The sequence below is a fragment of the Bubalus kerabau genome, chromosome 17 (assembly GCF_029407905.1).
Source record: "Bubalus kerabau isolate K-KA32 ecotype Philippines breed swamp buffalo chromosome 17, PCC_UOA_SB_1v2, whole genome shotgun sequence".
NCBI lineage: Eukaryota > Metazoa > Chordata > Mammalia > Artiodactyla > Bovidae > Bubalus > Bubalus kerabau.
The window spans coordinates 43,082,107-43,095,790 of NC_073640.1; the positions used below are offsets into that span (position 1 = coordinate 43,082,107).

Below are 13,684 nucleotides of genomic sequence, written 5' to 3' on the forward strand. Positions count from 1 at the left end.
CCGTCTATGGGGTTGCACAGAGTCGGACACAACTGATGTGAGAAAGCCAAAACTGGTTGGAAACAGATTTCTTGGGACTTTAAATGTCCCAAGACTTTAAAGTTGAGTTGAGTAACTTACCCAAACTCATGACTGATGAGTAAACTCATGACTCATGAGTTTGGGTAAGTTGAGTAACTTACCCAAACTCATGACTGATCTGGGTTTTGAATTTATTCAGTTGACTCCAGGCTAGTAAAACTACTACCTTATGGTGCCCCTATAGCAGTGCCTGGAGCTCATAGGAGCAGGATTGGTGCTGAAGGTACAGGAAAAGGACAGACAAAGGAATGGGAAATTAGTGAAAGAAAAGGGCAATCCAAGTAGAGAACACCAGAGAAAATTAACAATTGTCCATGGTAGGAAGCACTTGAGATCCTGCAATGATAATCTGAGGTACCACCAAGTGCTACCCAGACTGTAAGCTCCATACCCTCAAAGAAGAAAGGTTAGGTTTTCTGAAATTAAGTTCATTATCTAAGGGAAGATTTTAAGGAATGAAGACTCTAAAAATGCTTGCATTGAAGTAAATAATCAGAAACAGCTTAGCCTGCCAGATACATTGTCCAGCACATTACTTTGAAAAACAAGCAATTTAAAGAAGTGAAATGGACCATGGAAAGAATTAAATGGGCTGGGTTTCCTGTTTAAAAGGAAGAGCTCTGTAAGTTATTTAAGGTACATCACGATCAGATCCACCTTCTCTCACTGCTCCTTTCCAGGGCAGTTAAACTCAATTATTTCCTGTTCCCAGATCTACCCTGCCTCCTCATAAGGTCTCCTTGCCTAAATTCTATTTTCAAGAGACAGATGTCCCCTTTCCAAATGCTCTCCATCCTTTTCCAGCTTACTCTCACCCAGGAGGCTGACCTGTTTAAGAGGTCAATAGGCTTCTATGCCTTTGGCTTTTGGTTGGGGTCAGTCAGTGGGAGCCCCAGCAGGCAATCAGAAAAAGGATATGAGGTCAAGACAGTTTTCACCCTAGAGTCTTACATGTGAGGCCCCCTGGAATGACTGTAACTCTTGACTAAAGCCCTTGGAGCCTTCTCATAGGCCACCGGTGGGTTTCCAAAACCACTCCTCCTTCTTGGCTCTTTGGGTATTTGTGCTCTTTGGTAAGCGTTCTACTGTTAATAATCCTGGGTGATCGCATCGTCTCTTGTAGTTTCCCTATATCCCTTCACCCTTTTATTATAAATAGACCCTTTGTTAAACTGCACTCATCTCATCCTCATGCAATTGTGTGATCACTTTCCTTTTGAGACTTTGATATGGTTTTTCCATTGTAAAACCTTCTCTTCTCTGAACTCTTCCCAAAACTTGGTTTTTATCTCTTTGAAGGTACTGTTCTTTTGCAAATTACAGTATTTGCATACATGTTATAAGTCCATCCCTCACTGGAATCAGTCAGTAAATGTTCAAAGAATGGCTAAATGGCAAAGATACAAACAAGACTATTATGCACCATTTAAGTTTTTCTTACATTTGTTGTTCTATATCTGTTATTTTAATATTAATATAAAATTTTTCCACATTAAGGAGAAAGTATAATTCTGAATCACTGAATTGTGGTGTAGGGTGTGCTCTGTCTGCAGACCTGGAACTTGTGTTTCCTCTCCCCTTCCCCTCACACTAGTCAGCAGGGTGTTCTGAGGGTGTGTGTCTCCTTGTGTGTTGCAGGCCCTTCTCTGTAGAGCCGTCTGTTGGAACTCTTAATGTAGGAGAGTCCATGCAACTGGAAGTGGATTTTGAACCACAGACTGTGGGCAATCACAGTGAAAGACTTATTGTGCATTACGACACAGGTATGCCATTATTCTTTGGTAAAAGTTCTACATGTTATGAAAGGTTGGATGGAAAACATGATTAAGCAAAATAGGAAATGCTTATTTTGATTGCATTAGATTAAAGCTAAGACCCACAAGGTAAAGAGCTAAAGAGTAAATGCCTCCAGCAGAAATAATGTTGAGCCACATATAAATCCCACCTACCAATTTCTCCAGTGCTTGAAAGCCTGAGAAATACAGGGCTCAGAAGGAAGGGAAGGAAACAGTTACCCAGAAGTTACACTGGTAGACTGAGGTTATTTATATGTAAATGCAAACTCGAAGTTAACTTAATATTCCTTAGGCTTTCAGTTTACTGCTGCCTTTGTCTAACATTTAAAAAATATAAACTCCAGTTCAGAATGTTCTTCTGTGTGCCCTCTAGTCTGTGTAAGATTTGGTTATTTAATCCTTAGAATATGCAAATGTCTTACTTAGCATCTTACTTAAATCTGGGGCTTTGTTGCTGCTAGCATTTTCTTAGAGGCCCTGCCCTGCATAATAATGAATATTCACTTACTGTTTTTGCAGCTATTTGCTCTGTGGTCATGTAGATTGGGCGTACATTATGCCAGTCTCCAAAATTGGTTTGCAAATTAATATATGTTATCTTGTTGTTGTTGTTCAGTCGCTAAGTTGCATCTGACTCTTTTGCGACCCCATGGACTGTAGCCCACCAGGCTCCTCTGTCCTACTATTTATTATTTCATGATTTTTCTCACTTTTTCTCATTTCTTCTTTACCCATTTATGTTGATTGAGCCAGATTGTCTGTATCAGAAGGGCACTGTAGGGAGAAAACAGTGCACAGTCAGGGAAAAATCAGCAAATAACATCCAGGTTCAGAATTGCTGGCTTTGTGGATGTGTGTCTGAGCAGGACCAATCAAGCCCTTGCTTAAGGACCTGTGGGTAAGTGGTTCTGGCTCCACAAAGCCCAACATAACAGCAACTCATAATCAGTGGCACAGTCTATATTTATCTTTAAGGAGTGGCAGCTGCGCTTTCCTGGAGCAGCCCTGAAGAGAGACCCCACGTTCAAGGTAAGAGAAACCCAAGTAAGACGGTAGTCGCTTAGAGAGGGCATCAGAGGGCAGACAGACTGAAACCACAATCACAGACAACTAGCCAATCTGATCACACGGACCACAGCCTTGTCTAACTCAATGAAACTAATCCATGCCGTGTGGGGCCACCCAAGACGGCCGGGTCATGGTGGAGAGGTCTGACAGAATGTGGTCCACTGGAGAAGGGAATGGCAAACCACTTCAGTATTCTTGCCTCAAGAACCCCATGAACAGTATGAAAAGGCAAAAAGATAGAACACTGAAAGATGAACTCTCCCGGTCAGTAGGTGCCCAATATGCTACCGGAGATCAGTGGAGAAATAACTCCAGAAAGAATGAAGGGATGGAGCCCAAGCAAAAACAACACCCAGTTGCAGATGGGACTGGTGATACAAGCAAGATTTGATGCTGTAAAGAGCAATATTGCATAGGAACCTGGAATGTTAGATCCATGAATCAAGGCAAATTGGAAGTCGTCAAACAGGAGATGGCAAGAATGAACATCGACATTCTAGGAATCAGTGAATTAAGATGGACTGGAATAGGTGAATTTAACTCAGATGACCATTATATCTACTACTGTGGGCAGGAATCCCTTAGAAGAAATGGAGTAGCCATCATAGTCAACAGAAAAGTCCTAAATGCAGTACTTGGATGCAATCTCAAAAACGACAGAATGATCTCTGTTTGTTTCCATGGCAAACCATTCAATATCATGGTAATCCAAATCTATGCCCCAACCAGTAACGCTGAAGAAGCTGAAGTTAAATGGTTGTATGAAGACCTACAAGACCTTCTAGAACTAACACCCAAAAAGGATGTCCTTTTCATTATAGGGGACTGGAATGCAAAAGTAGGAAGTCAAGAAACACCTGGAGTAACAGGCAAATTTGGCCTTGGAGTACAGAATGAAGCAGGGCAAAGGCTAACAGAGTTCTGCCAAGAGAATGCACTGGTCATAGCAAACACCCTCTTCCAACAACACAAGAGAAGACTCTACACATGGACATCACCAGATGGTTGACACCAAGATCAGATTGATTATATCCTTTGCAGCCAAAGATGGAGAAGCTCTATACACTCAGCAAAAACAAGACCGGGAGCTGACTGTGGCTCAGATCATGAACTTCTTATTGCCAAATTCAGACTTAAATTGAAGAAAGTGGAGAAAAACACTAGACCACTCTGGTGTTGGAGAAGACTCTTGAGAGTCCCTTGGACTACAAAGAGATCCAAGCAGTCCATCCTAAAGGAAATCAGTCCTGGGTGTTCATTGGAAGGACTGATGTTGAAGCTGAAACTCCAATACTTTGGCCACCTGATGTGAAAAGCTGATTCATTGGAAAAAACCCTAATGCTGGGAAAGTTTGAGGGCAGGAGGAGAAGGAGACGACAGAGGATGAGATGGTTGGATGGCATCACCGACACAATGGACATGGGTTTGGGTAGACTCTGGGAGCTGGTGATGGACAGGGAGGCCTGGCATGCTGTGGTTCATGGGGTCGCAAAGAGTCGGACACGACTGAGTGACTGAACTGAACTGAACTGTGTCCATGCTTCACTGGTTGCTAGCAAGACAGATCTAGCCTGGACTTAGCTTAAGCAGAAGGGGCAAGTTTCAGCCCTGGTAGCCCAATGGGGGAAGATTAAAAGCAGAGTACATAAACCATCATGGATGTCAGTTTTTCAAAGTAGTGCCATTTTAGTCTCCCACTGACAAAGCATGGGAGTTCCATTTGCTTCACACCCTTGCCTGCCCACAGTGTTGTATTGTTCGTTTTAGGCATACTGGATATATAAAGTGATGTCTTCTAGTGGTTTTAGTTTTTATTTCTCTAATGATTAATGATGTTGGGCACCTTTTCATGTGCTTGCTGGCTTTTAATTTATCTTTTAAAATTATGTTTCAAATCTTTTGCTCATTTTTTATTGTTTTTCCTTTTATCATTAATTTGTAAGAGTATTTTACAACTTGTTATTCTGAATACTAATCATCTGTCAAGTGTATGTATTGTTAATCTTCTGTTCCATTCTGTAGATTGCCTTTTCATTTCCCTAATGATATTTCTTGACAAGCTGACATTTTTAATTTTGATGATTATAATCTCTATTATAATTTTTTTTTCTTTTAAGATTAATGCTTTTTGCCTTCTTGCCAAGAAATCGTTACCTTTTCCAGGATCATGAATATGTTCTCTTATGTCCACTTTTATAAGGGCAGTAGTTTTAGCTGCTTTGTTTAAGTTAATGGTTTATCCTTTATTTCATTTTTGCATATGTGTCAGGTGCAGATCATGCTTCTTTATTTTTACCCTGTGGGTTATTAGCCGATCTCCTTTCTATTATTCTGGAATTCCACAACTACTTACTATATTATTCTCTTATATATTCTACTATTTGTCTATTATTTATTCCTTTTAAGCTGTATTTTATGTTTCCCATGTTCTTGTGGACTTCCCTGAATGCTTCCTATGCGTTGTCCCATTCAGTAATTTCTTCTTCAGTGAATACTCATCTGCTGAATTTTAATTTTTCAATTGTTTATAATTGTTTTAATTTCTGAAAGTTTATTTGGTTCTGTCAAATCTGATTGCTCTCTACTCTTATTTTTCATGTTTCCCTTTTATTTCTTTAATATAGTAAATATAGTTATATTGTATATTTAGTAATTCAGCATACTAAGTCTGCTCATCTATTTATTTGTTTATTTTGTTGTTTGCTGTTTCTTATGGTTTTCTATAATGGTATCTGGTAGAGGAGGAAAAATGTCTTTTATCCTCTGTTTTGTTTTTTAAGATGTGGCCCCTGTAACAAAGGACAGATTAACAAGAGAAGAACATAAAAATGTTTTTAATATAAGTTTTATGTGATATGTGAGCAGCTGGTAAAGAATTTGCCTGCAATGAGGGAGACCAGGGTTCGATCCCTGATTTGGGAACATCCCCTGGAGAAGCAAAAGGCCACCACTCCAGTATTCTGGCCTAGAGAGTTCCATGGACTGTATATGTATATCCATGGGGTTGCAAAGAGTCGGACACAACTGAGCAACTTTCACTTGTAACCTACTTGAGCCTTCATAAAGAAATGATCTGAAGAAGTAGTAAAATCTGAATTTCTTTATGCTAGGTTTGCCCTTGAGGGTGGAAAGTTGTGGGAAAATGTGATAGGACCAAACAGTGTTTGAACTAAGCATAGTAAATTGAGGGATACAGTAAGGCCTGTTGATTCAGATTCCTCTTGGTATCCTTCTGTATTTGAAGGTAAACATACTTCTTTCTACCTGGTATTGAAAGGCACTTCTCACATAGGGGATCTTATTATCTGCTTCAGGGGAGGTTAACAAAGTCCCTCTTGCACCTGCCATTTCTTATATTCCTTCAATTTGATATATTTAATATGTCAAGGTGCCTTGTTTGGTGGTAGTATGTTATGGGTCTCATATCTTATGCATCTTTGTGTTTTATAATTTTTGGATTTAGCGTCATCACTTTGGGCAGGTCCTGGACTTTATGTCCTGTCCTAGGCATCCAATGTAATAGTTAAAAACAGAAGTTCAGTTCAGTTCAGTTCAGTTGCTCAGTCGTGTCTGACTCTTTGCAACCCCATGAATCGCAGCACGCCAGGCCTCCCTGTCCATCACCAACTCCCGGAGTTCACCAAAGCTCGTGTGCATCGAGTCGGTGATGCCATCCAGCCATCTCATCCTCTGTCGTCCCCTTCTCCTCCTGCCCCCAATCCCTCCCAGCATCAGGGGCTTTTCCAATGAGTCAACTCTTCGCATGAGGTGGCCAAAGTACTGGAGTTTCAGCCTCAGCATCAGTCCTTCCAATGAACACCCAGGACTGATCGATCTCCTTTAGGATGGACTGGTTGGATCTCCTTGCAGTCCAAGGGACTCGCAAGAGTCTTCTCCAGCACCATAGTTCAAAAGCATCAATTCTTCAGTGCTCAGCTTTCTTCACAGTCCAACTGTCACATCCATACATGACTACTGGAAAAACCATAGCCTTGACTAGACGGACCTTTGTTGGCAAAGTAATATCTCTGCTTTTCAATATGCTATTGAGGTTGGTCATAACTTTCCTTCCAAGGAGTAAGCGTCTTTTAATTTCATGGCTGCAATCACCATCTGCAGTGATTTTGGAGCCCCCCAAAATAAAATCTGCCTATCTGAGGTTATTGATATTTCTCCCAGCAATCTTGATTCCAGCTTGTGCTTCTTCCAGCCCAGCGTTTCTCATGATGTACTCTGCTGCTGCTGCTGCTAAGTCACTTCAGTCATGTCCGACTCTGTGCGACCCCATAGACGGCAGCCCACCAGGCTCCCCCGTCCCTGGGATTCTCCAGGCAAGAACACTGGAGTGGGTTGCCATTTCCTTCTCCAATGCGTGAAAGTGAAAAGTGAAAGTGAAGTCGCTCAGTCGTGTCCGACCCTTAGCGACCCCATGGACTGCAGCCTACCAGGCTCCTCCATCCATGGGATTTTCCAGGCAAGAGTGCTGGAGTGGGTTGCCATTGCCTTCTCCAGATGTACTCTGCATATAAGTTAAATAAGCAGGGTGACAATATACAGCCTTAATGTACTCCTTTTCCTATTTGGAACCAGTCTGTTGTTCCATGTCCAGTTCTAACTCTTGCTTTCTGACCTGCATACAGGTTTCTCAAGAGGCAGGTCAGGTGGTCTGATATTCCCATCTCTTTCAGAATTTCCCACAGTTTATTGTGATCCACACAGTCAAAGCCAAACAGAAGTTCACAGGATAACAAAGGCTGGTAGGGCAAAAGACAGCCTTGGCACTAGATTATTTCCTGATAGTCTTCATTTTGCTTTAATGTTCTTATTTTCCTATCAGGTTAGTGATCAATTTTAAAGTAATTTTAAAAATGTTTTATTGAGTATTTTAGTTATTTCAATCTCTAGTTTAATATGTTGCTTAAAACTGACTCTAATGTATGTCTTTTTTCACATTATAAGCAGCTGTATTTATGCAGTAGTTATATTGCCCATACATCATCAGTAGAATCAAAACTTGACAGAAGACTTCAGTGAGAATCTAATCTAGTCCCTAGCTTTGTTTGCACATGGAATACTGACATCCTAAGAAATTAAGTGGCTTGCCTGTAGCTCATATAAGTAGTCAGAAGCACAGTTAGAACCCAAACTCAGACTCTCAACTCTCTTGCAGTGCTTTTTCCTCCATAGTGGATAATCTCCCTAATCTCTTATCTACATACACATTGTTACTCCCTTAATCTGTTGACTTTAAAATGGAGCTATCTGTACATCGTCCTAGCAGCCCTCAATCAGGGTTTTACTTTTATGCAAGTATTTGGATTGACACACATACTTACATTTATAGTCCCTTGCTAAAGAAAGTGAATATTTGTATATTAAAATTTAGTCATGCATAGAAAAGTTGATTTCTGTACACTGAGGTTCTGGTGTCAGCTTTAATTTTTGAATAAAGTCATTTTCTAAAGATTGCAGACAGAGATAAACTGTCTTGTAGCATTTTCCTTACATGAAAAGAACTGCTGTTAAGAATATGCTTTCATCTTTATTGTGGGTTATCAATGACCAGGACTTATAACCTTTCATTAGTGAAAAACAGTAATGACTACCTAAACACAATTAATCACAGAGCTTTTCCAAGCAGCCTTGATCACATTGGCTTGTCATCTCACTAAATAAGCATTTGATTGAACTTTCTGCAGCTGTTTGAAGTATGAATTGATTTGAGGAGGGAAATTTAGCATCATTTTTTCTTCATACTTCTTCCAACAATGTTCCAGAAGGAGAAGCAGTGATACTCCTCAGCAGGAAGTACTCAATCACTTTTCTAACAGTTGTGTTTGTGCCCTTCCATTGCTGGTCCTCCACTGGATTTAATTATTGATTAAATACAGCTAGGACATGTTGTTTTCTTGACATCTAGAGCTTGAACCAGTGCTCTAGTAATTATGGGGGTCAAGTGTAAATTTCACCAATATCTAATATTTTACTATTATCATTTTCCTGAATCATATCTCTCCCCTCATTTCCTCCTGTGCATGCCCTTCCATAGTGAAATCAAGTTTGTTCAAGCAATTGATTGCACCCCAGGGATGATTTAGTTATATTTTTATTATAGTCAAAAACTAAGAAAGAAATGAAGTAACTTGATGGTTTTTACAAACTACAAACCTCCAGAAGAGATTAGGAACACAGTTTCTCAAGGCTACATTAATAACAGTGAAGCAGAACAAAAACCAAACTAAAACAAAACCAGAACAACTAGTAAATTAGTTCTATCATTTGATTAAAACTGAGAGGTGAAAATGTTGACTATTGGGAGACAAATAGCTGCAGTAGGAAGTGGCAACCCATTCCAGTATTCTTGCCTGGAAAATTCATGGACAGAAGGGCCTCGAGGGCTATAGTCCACGGGCTTGCAAAGAGTTGGACCCAATTGAGCATGCATGCACACATGCACAGGAGACAAAGAAATAATTGCTTAACTTTCACACTTTTCAACTGGGTATTGAGAAACTTTATATAATCTAAGGGTTCAAAGAAATATCAGTATTCAGAATAGGCTTAAAAAAGACATAGGTTCTAAGATTTTGGTTACTTGAATGAGCGTTAGAAGTAGGAACATAGCAGTGTTTTTTTCTTTAATGCCTGGTAATGTTGCTATAACTTAGAGCTGACATTACTGGCATAAATAGGAAGCAGAGCTAATGCATTTATTCAGCATTTTTGAAAATGTTATGTCTTTTATTAAAGTAGAGATAGTTCAAGATCAGAAGTTGGCAAATAGGCTCTTTTCCACAAAGGTGTGATGATGTATTATTAAATATATAAGCAATCATAATATTAATACTTCACAGAGCAGCTTTATGGTCAGTTATATATTTTACTCTAATAAACCATGAAGAAAGTATTTTTTTCCTCCTAAAAGCCAATAAATGAGTACCAAATTATGATACAGTAATTGAGTGTGATATGCTGTCTTGCAGTTAAAACTGCTAAATAATATACATCTGAATATAACTGTTACAGGAAGGGGGACCCCTTCCAGGGCCCAAAACTGGGCTCTTGTCTAACACTCAGAAATGAATTGTCCGAGGAGACACATGTGCTGACAAAGCAAGAGATTTTATTGGGAAAGGGCACCCGTGTGGAGAGCAGTAGGGTAAGGGAACCCAGGAGAACTGCTCTGCCGCGTGGCTTGCAGTCTCGGGTTTTATGGTGATGGGCTAGATTCCGGGTGGTCTTTGGCCAATCATTCTAATTCAGAGTCTTTCCTGGTGGCGCACACATCGCTCAGCCAAGATGGATGCTAGCGAGAGGGATTCTGGGAAGTGGACGGACATGCGGTGTCTCCTTTCGACCTTTCCTGCACTCTTCCAGTTGGTGGTGGCTTATTAGTTTCGTATTCCTTATCAGGATCTCCTGTCATAAAACAACTCATGCAAATGGTTACTATGATGCCTGGCCAGGGTGGGCGGTTTCAATCAGTGTGCTTCCCCTAAGGTAACCATGCAGAATTCACGGGTGGTCCAGTGTTTAGGATCCTGAGCTTCCACAGCAGGGGGCCTGGATTTGATCTCTAGTCAGGGAAATAAGATTTCCTGCATGCTGCCAGGTTAGGCCAAAAAGATGAAAAATAAAAAGCCCTGCTAACTGACTATACTCGTGCAGATTTCCCTGTATGAGCTTTCTGTCATTTGTGCAATTACTACACTGAATTATAAACATGTGCCATTAGAAAATCGAGCAAAACATCATTACTGTTACCAAAAAAAAGAAATGTTGTAACATGGCTTTAGAATCAGTGCAAATATTCCTTGACCTAGGAATATTTTTTTGTCTATATTTTGGTCACAATTTTGTTTTCTTTGTCTCTTATTCCACAGTTTAGGATAGGGAATGGCAGAGACTAGATGGTTAGAGATTGTTTAGATAAGTGGAATGTTTTTGAAAATTACATAGCAAGTGAGAAGTCTCAAATCATTAGATGTTAGTGCTTACAGAGAACATCTCTGTAACTCTCTTCTTTTTGAAGGTGAGTAAACTGAGGCCTGGGCTTCTCTGGTGCCCCAGTAGTAAAGAATCTGCTAGCCAATGTAGGAGGCGTGGGTTGTATCCCTGGGTTGGCAAGAGCCCCTGGAGAAGGGAATGGCAACCCACTCCAGTATTCTTGCCTGGGAAAGCCCATGGAGAAAGGAGCCTGGTGACCTACAGTCCATGGAGTCACAAAAGAGTCAGACATGACTTACTAACAAACAACAAACTGAGGCCCAGAGGCATTAAGTGACGGTACATCTAAGTAAAGTTTGAACTTGAACCAGCTCTTTGGTTCCCTCTGAGGCCAGCAAATTTTCTATAATACAATAATACTTTCTATAATACTATAGTATTAAATTACAGATCAAATTGCAACATCCATTGAATCTTAGAAAAAACAAGAGAATTCCAGAAAAACATCTACTTCTGCTTCATTGACTATGCTAAAGCCTTTGACTGTGTTCAGTTCAGTTCAGTTCAGTCGCTCAGTCGTGTCTGACTCTTTGCAACCCCATGAATCGCAGCACTCCAGGCCTCCCTGTCCATCACCAACTCCCAGAGTTTACCCAGACTCATATCCATCAAGTCAGTGATGCCATCCAGCCATCTCATCCTCTGTTATCCCCTTCTCCTCCTGCCCCCAATCCCTCCCAGCATCAGAGTCTTTTCCAATGAGTCAACTCTTTGCATGAGGTGGCCAAAGTACTGGAGTTTCAGCTTTAGCATCATTCCTTCCAAAGAAATCCCAGGGCTGATCTCCTTCAGAATGGACTGGTTGGATCTCCTTAGATCACAATAAACTTGAAAATTCTTAAAGAGATGGGAATACCAGACTGCCTCCTGAGAAGCCTGTATGCAGGTCAAGAAGCAACAGAACTGGACATGGAACAATGGACTGGTTCCAAATCAGGAAAGCAGTGCATCAAGGCTGTATATTGTCACCTGCTTGTTTAACTTATGTGCAAAGTACATCATGCAAAATGCCGGGCTGGATGAAGCACAAGCTGAATCAAGATGGCTGGGAGAAACATCAGTAACCTCAGATATACAGATGACACCATGCTTATGGCAGAAAGTGAAGAGAAACTAAAGAGACTTTTGATGAAGGTGAAAGATGAGAGTGAAAAACTTGGCTTAAAACTCAACATTCAAAAAACGAAGATCATGGCATCCGGTCCCATCACTTCGTGGCAAATAGATGGGGTCACAATGGAAACAGTGACAGACTTTATTTTCTTGCATTCCAAAGTCACTGCAGATGGTGACTGCAGCCATGAAATTAAAAGATGCTTGCTCCTTGGAAGAAAAGCTATGACCAATGTAGACAGTATATTAAAAAGCAGAGACATTGCTTTGCCAACAAAGGTCCATGTAGTCAAAGCTATGGATTTTGCAGTAGTTATCTATGGATGTGAAAGTTGGACCATAAAGAAGGCTGAGTGTTGAAGAATTGATGCTTTTGAACTGTGGTGTTGAAGACTCTTGAGAGTCCCTTGGACTGCAAGGAGATCAAACCAGTCAATCCTAAAGGAAATCAATCCCAAGTATTCATTGGAAGGACTGACGCTGAAGCTGAAGCTCTAATACTTTGGCTACCTGATGCGAAGAGCTGACTCATTTGGAAAGACCCTGATGCTGGGAAAGATTGAAGGCAGGAGGAGAAGGGGATGACAGAAGATGAGATGGTTGGATGGCATCACCAACTCGATGGACATGAGTTTGAGCAAGCTCCACGAGATGGTTAATGGACAGGGAAGCCTCGTGTGTTGCAGTCCATGGGGTCGCAAAGGGTCGGACACAACTGAGTGACTGAACAGCAAAAACAATACTATAATACTGTAGTATTATAGTATACTGTAATACTAATAATAATTTGCACACTGCCTTCTGTGCAGTTTAAGAATACCGATTTTGGCATTGCCATTGACACTGGTGTGCTGGGTAAGCCAAGATCAAGTTGCATAATTTGTTTCCTGAACCCATCAGAGAAGGAGTACTTCTGAAGATGTTTGATTCAGCAGTTCACATGAGAAGTGAATTTGACCTTGCCGTGACCAGGAGATGAGAAACCCTCTTTCCATCAACTTGCTAGTTCCCTAGAGAATCTATGGCTCCGCTCATATATTTTATTTACTGTCCTCCATTGTCTGAAAGTAACTGAAACCACAGAATGAAATGCATTGTGGATATAGCTGGCTTCACATTTTGGGGGCAAAATTAGTTTTGCTCATGTTTGTTTTTGCTTGATTGATAGTAGCAAAACATGCAAGAAGTAATGAGACCTTCCACAAAATACGTCTTTACTGGAACATAATAAATGACTGTGGCTAACCTCATTTACAGTGACTGCAGAATTCAACCCCTGAAACTGATAAGAAACTATAGTGGTAACAGGCACTCACAGGGCACAAAAAAATACCGATGGTGAGGTACAGTAACCTTAACCATTCTCTCAGGCTTAACACCCTTGCCATCTTTCCTATCACTCGTCTAGCTGGGGAGAGGGGCCCTGTTTACACTTGTCTTCATGAAAGTAGATGTGAATAGCAAGTTCTTCAACAGCTATGGAAGCAAGACAAGAGTTATTGCTTTGTGATCACTTTGTGATCTGATGACTTTTGGAAGATAGTAGTGAAAAAAATCAATATTAGATGGCTCTTGAAAAGAATACAGTGGCTTTTGTTATATTTCTGGGAAGGAACAT

The 13,684-nt window shown here is 40.6% G+C and overlaps 1 protein-coding gene across 1 annotated transcript in view; it reads left to right on the forward strand.

The window, feature by feature from the left end:
* Positions 1 to 13,684, forward strand: part of HYDIN (HYDIN axonemal central pair apparatus protein) — a 419,919-nt gene that overhangs the window by 125,990 nt on the left and 280,245 nt on the right. The window contains 1 exon segment of the mRNA XM_055554109.1: positions 1,720 to 1,844. Within this exon segment, the coding sequence (XP_055410084.1) occupies positions 1,720 to 1,844 (125 nt within the window).